The 8,824-nt window shown below is 52.1% G+C and overlaps 1 protein-coding gene across 1 annotated transcript; it reads right to left on the minus strand.

The window, feature by feature from the left end:
• Nucleotides 1-223: 223 nt before the first annotated feature.
• HOXD10 (homeobox D10) lies at nucleotides 224-2,839 on the minus strand. The gene is made up of 2 exons (XM_028125457.2): nucleotides 1,885-2,839; nucleotides 224-501 (listed from the first exon to the last, which is right to left on the minus strand). The coding sequence occupies exons 1-2, from the start codon at nucleotides 2,837-2,839 to the stop codon at nucleotides 224-226; spliced, it is 1,233 nt and encodes a 410-aa protein (XP_027981258.2).
• Nucleotides 2,840-8,824: the final 5,985 nt, after the last annotated feature.

The raw sequence follows: 8,824 nt of genomic DNA on the forward strand, positions 1-8,824 counted from the left end.
ACACGTGCTAGTTTTTTTAATATATATATACTCATAGGGATTACAGATCACTTGCAGCACGAACAGAATGACCCCAAAGTCACATTCTAGCAGGAAACAAAACAAAACAAAACAAAAAACAAAGAGCAATGAAGGTTTTGTTTCCGCCTTCCCAGTCCTTCAAGCACTCGGCCCTGGAACGCGGTGCCCCCTCTCCGATCCTGGCCTCCGACGGGCCTGGGACCTAAGAGAAGGTGAGGTTGGCGGTCAGTTCTCGGATCCGGTTCTCTCGGCTCATCTTCTTGAGTTTCATTCGGCGGTTTTGAAACCAAATCTTGACCTGCCTGTCGGTGAGGTTAACGCTCTTACTGATCTCTAGGCGGCGCTCGCGGGTGAGGTACATATTGAACAAGAACTCTTTTTCTAATTCCAGCGTTTGGTGCTTAGTGTAAGGGCACCTCTTCTTTCTGCCACTCTTTGCAGTGAGCCAATTGCTGGTTGGAGTATCAGACTTGATTTCCTCTAACAAAATTAAAGGGAGAAGAAGAAAAAAAATCAATAATTTTTTTTTTTTCTCTCAGTCTTTTCAAAGGTACCCTTGGCCATGACCCCACTGGCAGGCAGGCCGCTTTGGGAAATGCTGGTATTAAACATTACTCATATGAGGTAGGCCCTGGAAGGGATTTGTAATTGATGCCAGATTAGTTTAAATGCCCAAAATGACACGATGGGCGGGTACTCTTGCCCTCGGTGTCAGGGTTCTCTCTCTTTCTGTCTCTTTTTCTCTCTCAGCTTTCTGACCTGCACAAAACATTAGTACAATAGTAAACTTTCAGGATCTCCCGAGCGACATTCTAAGTGGGCAGCTCATCACTGGGCTGGAGTGGAAGAAGCAACCCACAGCCTGAACGAGACTACCAACCCCACTGCTGCCTCACATCCACAAGTCTGCCACTTCTTCCCCAGTTTTCCTGCCCGGGCGGGGAGCCCCACAACCAGGTTAGTTGCCCTTCTCTTTCAAAAGATAACCAAGGAAGCGAGTACACCTTCTCCGACAGACCTGCCTGGGCATTGTTGTACTCCCCAGAATTTCTTGCATTCTCATGCCTTCTTGTCCCCACACAAAAGCATCCCCCCCCCCCCAAGAAATGTGGCTCCTTACTGTGGCCCACCTCTGGACACTGGGGGAGAGGCTTCGGGGCAGGGTTCCTTCTCAAAAAGCCAGAACCCCTGGCCCTTTGCCCCAGCCCAGCCCCAAGGCTGGCCCTGCCGGGTGGGCCCTGCAGATTCCATTCTCCCCCCTTCAGCCTTTGCCCTCTTTGCAAATGGATTGCAAAGCTTGCGGCACTTTCCCCAGACAAAGCCAAGGTTACCTAACCCCGCAGAGGCTGGGAGCCCTGTTCCCCAGCCCAAGCACCAACCAGCCCAGTCATTTCGTTCCCATTGCCACCCCCAAGCTCGCAGGATGCGGGGTGCATACACTTGAACACGAACACGGTGCCTTGGACCGCCTTAAAATCATCATTGGGTGAAAGGCAAAGCTGGGACTGCAAATCTGAGCAGGAGAAAGGAGGTTCTGGGGCCGTGTTTACGAGCCGCAGGTCTCATTTGCCCTCTTTTGTTGCATTTCAAGTCTAGCTCAGGAAAAATAAACCCAGCAAGCCCATCCTCTGCCCAGGCGCCATGAGCGTGGGGCCAGGACTAGCCAGGAGGGCCAGGGCAGCCGGGGAGAAGCGGGGACCATCTCGAGACCGAGACTACCCCTCTAAAAGCCAGGAGGAGCCGCACCTGCCAGTCGGGCTCCGCCTCAGCTGCCCGGGCTCGACGCTGGGCACCCAGGCGCTCCCTCTCTGCCGGATTCCCGGGCTGCACGCCCCGCGGGGGTGGCAACTTGCTCATACCGACCTTTGCTTTCCTTCTCCTGTACTTCGGGACTGGACACGGAGACCTCAGCCAGGCAGCTCCTTTCTTCCGGAAGGCCGCCCTTGGCCTCGGGGCTCTCCACCTGGGAGACTTTGGTGGGCTCTTGGCCGCTCACGGGCTCGTTCATCTTCTTTTCCATCTGCAGCTGGGCGGCCGAGAGCTGCGGCTTGGCCGCGCCGCGAGGGTTGAGCTGGAGCATGACTGTGGAGCTGCCTTCGGGGCTGTTATTGTACTCTTGGGTTTTCCCGGTGGCGTAGGTCTGACTCAGTCTAAAATATCCAGGGACAGGAACCTCGGGGTTCTCAACGGGACAGGACTCAGGGACCAGCCTCTGGTACGAAGGGACCTCAGCAGAAATGAGTTTGTTGCGCTTATCAGAATACATGCAGCAATTGGATTCTTCCTTAATGTTGGTGGTGAAGGAGCAAGTGGGGACTTGCTGTGTAACAGGTTGCTCTATTCGACAAGATCTGTTCGGGTCTGTCCAACTGTCTACTTGAGGTATATAAGGATGCACATTCATACCCATATTTTGGTGGTTCACTTCTCTTTTGGCCAGAGACGGGAGCAGTCCACAGGTTTGCATTCCATAGGTCCCCATGTCTGCGCTAGGTGGTGGCATGTACATGCTGGCGCTGCTCGAATAAAAACTGTCACTCCTGCAGGCACTGATCAAGGAATCTACTAAAAAAGTATTAGCAGCAGGAGAGCTGTTGGGAAAGGACATTTTGGGGAGGAATTTGAAGAAGAGAGATTGTGTCCTTTGTAGGCTGACATCTCTAGGAAAACATTCCCCGTGTAATTGTGGATGCCTCTGCCGACCACATGACAACCAAGCCAATGAGATTTGAAAATGGCCTTGAGCCGCAGCCTCCTCGCAGGTCACGTGCTGCAGAGCCCGGCCGGCCCGCCGCGTAAGCACGGACAACAGCGACATCTACTACGCGCCCGCGATAGTGCGCGCGGGAGACAACCGGTCCAGCCCTCTCCGTCGCCCGCCAGCCTCCCCGGGGCTCGCTCAGCCGGCCGGCCCCACTCGCGTTCCCCGCTCCGGCCTCTGGGCCCCGCTGGCGGAAGGAAAGTCTCGGCCAGAGGGGCGTCCGGGAGAACACGGCGCGGGGAGGGAAGCCAGGGTGCCGTGGCGCCAGCACACAGAAGCATTCCCCGCACACCCCCAGGCCGAACGCGCCCGAAGAGCCGGGGCACGGGCGGGGGGGTGGGGGCCCGGCTGGGTCATTTTCTCCCGGGCAGTCTGGGAAGGTGAGTCGGATTCCCCGGGCTCCGAGACATCCCACCCCAGGGGTCCGCAGTAAAGATGTCTCACGCAAAGACGCGGCCAAGGTATCGTGGGCAGCGGAGGCGAGAAGGGCCGCGAGGGCTGAGGCCAAGCAGCCGGCCGGCCCTGAGCCCCGAGGACTGGCCGGCCCTGGCGCCATCCATTCCCTCCTCCAGCCCGAGGGAGATGCGGGATCCCGGTCCGTCCGCGCCCCGGGTGGGCTACCCGAGCCTTCGGCTCTCTCGGAGGAACCACACCCCGACCTCTGCGGCCGGGCCGCTGGGAGCTTTCAGCCCGGAGACAATCCCTCGCCAGCAGTTGGCTATCCTCGAAAGCGTCCCTCCAACTCCCAGCGGGAGAACTAAACCGAGGTTTCCCTCCCTACACACCCTGATAATAGTGAGCGAAGAGGAAGGAAGGAAGAGAGAAAGAAAAGAATTTTTTCAAGGAAAGGGGAAAGCTCTCGCCCTCAGACTCCAGAAGTTTTAGAAAACTGACTGGGCCGAGTAGGAGAGAGAGAGAGAGAGAGAGGCAAAGGTGTCATTTGGTTCTTCTGCAAAGAAAAATATGTTTTCCTTTTATGGATTTTGTAAAAGCATTGGTTTCTGACAAGTGCAAGGTACAAAAGGTTGTGGAATTTATTAATATATATTAAGAAGAATCAGGACGATCAATATAATTCTCATCTACATTCTTGGGCTACTTGGTAATTTTCTTGCTTCTGAAGGTTTTTAAAGAGTTATACCCGCTGTTGCCACACACGGGAAGATATTTTATTAACAAATCAATCGAGACTTTGTAAAGGATAAGATTAATAGTTAAGATTTAGCATAATGGCATTCGCTTTATGAATTATTGAAAATTATACTATTGATTTTTCCCCTTCACTACTAACCAAGAAGGTCAATTTTTTGTTTTAACACAAATCGTCAAATATTAAAAGCTCTACTCTTGTCAGAAGTTGAGTTTTATAGTTTTGGACCATTCCTAAAATTGTTTGACACCGTTTTGCTGGGGTAAGGAGAGGGAGAAAAAAAAGGAGGTGGGAGAACCTTAGTCCTCTGTTTCCTTTGGTGACGGAAAGTTCTATAAAGAGGATTTGGTCTGGGGTTGTGGTCGAGCTCATTAAAGAATAACCACCATCACCACCATGGAAACTCAAGAGTTTTATGAGAAACTTCTCCAACAACTTCCTTTCTTGTTCTCTGGTTGCAGGCGGGTGAGCCGCCCTTAGGAAGCCCCGGCCTCCGGGCAGCAGCGGGGAGCTTTAACCTTGATTTCCAAAGGCTTGCCCCGGTCGAGGGGCCGGGCCAGGGCACAGGAGCCGTCCTCGGGCTTCCCAGACCCCCTTCCCCGCATCGGAGAGAGGAAAAGGGCCCCGGAAACCCTGATCGTGAACCAGTCCTCTGTCCGGAAAGGCGGCTGGGTTTTCTTCTCCCCACACTCGCGCTGTCATGGGCTGGCCTTGGATTTCAGGCCCAGAGACTGAACTTGTGGGCAAATTGGGTTTCCGCCTCAGCTGAACATTTCTTTGGAGCCCGATACTCATTAAAGCGCCTCCGCATTCTGGGGGCGCGGGGGGGGGGCGACTAGGAGCCTGCTCACTGCTTCCCAAAAACCTTTTCCAGCAAACCCTCTGTCCCCCCTCCGCGAAAGGAAATCTCCCCTGGCCTGGTGGAAACAGGCTCTGAACATTATTTTCGGCCTTGGGACCACTTTGCCTGTCCCCTCGAAGTGCCCTCGCCCAAACAATAACCCCTTTTAAAAAACTCCGCGGTGGCAATGAGACAGACCTTTTAAACCTTTACGCAGCTGTTCAAATACAACATCATTGTCAGGTTAAAAGCCTGGCGCATCTAACTGCTCTGGCTACGGGATGCCGGCCGGCGAAGCCCGGGGTTTAAACATTACCTTTCCGTAGGGATGGCTGTTTTTAAGCTTGAGGATGGAGGGGGAGAGGGTGAGGAAGGCAGGAAAAAAAAAAAATCCAACTTTTGACTCTAGTCTGCTACCGGTCCTGTTCAAAGCTAACAGCCACGGACCAGCACCCCAAAAATTGTTTTATCAGAAGGTGGAGATCATGATCCTGGCCACAGTTAAGGGTGCCCAGGGCTGTACAAAGTGCCCACTGCACACGCTCTCGGCAGGCGCCCTGACGCCAGCCTGGTGCTCCGGGACTGTTGTGCCTTTGCATCTCACCCTTTGCTGGAACTCGGCTGTCCAGTTCTCCCTACCCCACTCGTGAGGCAAGACTGTTCAATCTAATTGGGAATTTTATGCCCATCAAATGCCCTTTCATAATCTTTATTTATACATGAAGCAAACATTCAGGCTAAAAACCAGCAATTCCTTGTGGAGCGGGTAGGTCTGCGGTGAGCCAGCACGAGCAGGATTTGCCTTCCGAATTTGGGGGCCTTTCTGTTTCAACTCCCAGGGGCTCCGGGCTCTAAGTCATCCCCACGTTAGATTTGGCTTCAAATAGTTCTTCATTCACAGAAAATCTGTGTATCGGCTATAATTTTGAATCTATTATCACAAAATTCCCTTTTATTCTTTCTCAAATATCTGCCTTCAGACCAGTTCCTTGAGGCCAGAGACTCCAATATTTCAGAGGAATTTTGTAATAAAAATGGAGCAAAACAGAAATAATACAGGAGAATGATCTGGACCTGGGAGGTTGGAAAGTTTGGCTAAGACTCTTAAGGCTAGGATGGAGCAAGTGGAATGAAAAGGCAGTGGCTTTCAAGGCCAGCCAGTATTTTGCTTAGGAGTATTTAATGTAGCTGCATCGCTGCCGTTTTCGATCATCTTTAGATCAGCTGGAGCAGTTACCATTAATAATAAATCAATATTGCACTATAAAGGAGATGAATATCCATATTTGTACCAAGACATCCTTCTCCCTGGCACAGCTCTTTCCAGAGAAAAATTAATAGGGTCGCTTTAGCAAGAAATTAGCATTTGTAATCAAGAAGTGGCTTGCATCTGCGCTCTTCTGTCACCAGGAAGAACAGTGACCCTGGGCCCGAGTAGACCTGGGGACTCCTAGGTTGGCCCTGAATTTGGGCCCTGAGTGGCCTCAGGGCTGGGCCATTCTTCGGGGGCAGAGTGGATGGGGACAAATTTTAAAGGCTGCTTCCCCAGGGAGCCCCTCCGGGTTGCACTGTGCCCCTTCCAGCCAATGTGAAAAGAAATCAAGGGGGCAAATGGGCAGGCCATGGAAGCCACCACCAACTCAGTGAAGAGTCTGTGGAGACTGTGCAAAAGGGCTGGCGGCTCGGGAGCCTCTTTCTGTTACAGACACAAAAGACTCCTACTTGGCGCACTTTCCCTCCACTTCAGGATCTGAGATCTCGGTGATTCAAGATACGTGGCCACACTCCGTGAGCCCACAGGCTCTGAACAATCAGGAGGGGTCGGGTCTGCAGCCCCCCAGAAGTCCTGGTCCAATCCTCTGTCCTTTCTCAGGCCCGTTTGGGCGCTGCTGGTAGGAAAGGAACTGCAGACTGCTTAGTGCCCGTTGTCTGAGGAAGGCTGCCAGCCAAGGCCAAGGGGCCCTGAAAGGCCACACGCACCCCTGCTGGAGCCGCCTGAAGAGGAACACAATGACATTTGGGGAGGAGGGTTCCCTCCCCACCTGGACTGAGAGCCAGGTTAGGCTCTGAGAAATGTCGCTTCACAATAGCTAAGCAGGACCGGCGGTCAGACAGGCAGGAGCCGGGGTGCCCATGGGGATCACCTATGCCTCTGGCTGGCGCCTCACTGGGGGGCTCATGGCGCCCCAGCCTCCACTGAAGCTGATGCCAGCTCCCAGGGGGGGACCCAGGGCCTCTGGTCCAGGGTTTGGAGAAAGGAGACAGAGACAGCAGGGCCCAGGAGGCCGGTACTAATTCTGGGGGTTGCAGGCGCTTCAAAATGAACTTCGGGAAAGAAGGGACAGCCACCGTCCCTTAGAACAGCCCTTTCATGTCCTGGAGCCCTCCCTTTTGGACAGAGGATGGCGACACAGGCCCTCCCCAAAATCAGGGGTTTTGCAAAAGGGGGATGGGGGGCCAGGAGGGCATGCAGCAAGAAGACTGCTTCCAAGAGCTGGTGTCAAAATCAAACTCCGTGCTCAAAGCCAGCAGGCGGCTGCGAAGAGTGTCCAGGGTTCTGTCAAACGCAAAGCTCGTTTGCTTCAAATGCAATCCCCATTCCGCGCCGCCTTGCCTCGTAGTATAAACGTTTCCCGGGACAGTCTGCCGCTTCCCGCAGCCGCGTGAGCCCAGCCTGCCCCAGGCGCCCCAACTCAGAGTTCCGCCAGCGCTTCTGGCTACCGGCAGCCCCGGCTGCCAGGCATGGCCGGGTTGGGGGGCACTCCCTCGCCCAGAACGACCCCCTCAGTCCCGACGCGTCTCATTTTCTCTGAGACCACACTCAGCTAAGTTGCCGGCGCCCCGATCTGTCTTAAACAAAAGCCTTTTAATCATCCCAGGCGGTCGGAGAGAGTACGAGACGGACGCTGTTTTGGGGAGGAGTTGGTCCTACCCTCACATCGTTCTCCATACTCAAACCAACAAGAAAATTAATTTCTCTAATTTAATTAACTCTCAGTGGCATGACCTATTTGGAAATGTACATATTGGTCTTTAAAAAAAAATCTCTCCTTGACACCACCAGATTATACCAAGGTATTCTTTGCAACCGCGTTATCTTTAAGGAGATAACGATTAGGTGACTGTCTGTTTCAGGAATCTGGGTAGCTCCCTTTTCTCTGTCTTTATACAACCTCCCACACCTCGTGGCTGCTTAGATCAAACAAACAGCAAACAAATAACTTAGTGGCCGCCTGTTTCTAACGGGCTCAGATTGCATATTAGAATCAGTATTGGAAAGATAGGGTACCGCGGCGTCTCCGCCAAACGCGGCTTCTGGAACGTGAGCACGCCCCCGTGTGGCTCTCCAAGGCCATGCAAACGGGAAGTGGTATCTCTCGGTTCGGCTTACCTAAGGTGGTGGACACACAAGCTTGCTACATTTAGACGCAGTTAAAAAAAAAAAAAAAAAGATGGAGAGAGAAAGAAAGAAAGCAGTTTTAAGCTCCTGCAACGATTATACTACTAGGGCACTGACATTTTAACGGACGCCCAGAATTCCACACAAAGAAATCCCCTTCCGAACGAAATTATTCAACCGTAGGCTTTGTTTCTCTTGCAATTTTCACCAAAGGTTGAGGGACACTTTGGCAAACAATATAAATATTTTTAGTTTTGTTCCATATCATAGAAAGTACAATAACTTATCTGACGGTGCAACAGTTTTTTTTCAAATATAGCGAAGGTGTAAATCTGACTAAAGCTTCCGCTTTCAAATGCCTGCTTTGAAAGCCGTGGTTCTTCATTAGAGCAAAGGGGAATGCTGTCTATGACCCCCCCTCAAAAAAACCCACCTCAGTATATACTAACTGTATTAAAAAACATGCTGGTAGACACTTAAATCTAACCAGTCTTTTAAAAAGAAGTCAACTGCTATTGAATTACACAAATGTTTGAAGGGAAATTAAGGTTATTGATCCTGAAATTAGGCATTTGCTTAGATTTATGGTGAACCCCTGATATGATGCTGTGTGGTCATAAATGTATGTGGGGGTCTGGATGTGTGTAAGAA

Source organism: Eumetopias jubatus, unplaced genomic scaffold (assembly GCF_037043125.1).
Source record: "Eumetopias jubatus isolate StellerSeaLion01/CBP00866 unplaced genomic scaffold, mEumJub1_p1.0 scaffold_3, whole genome shotgun sequence".
NCBI lineage: Eukaryota > Metazoa > Chordata > Mammalia > Carnivora > Otariidae > Eumetopias > Eumetopias jubatus.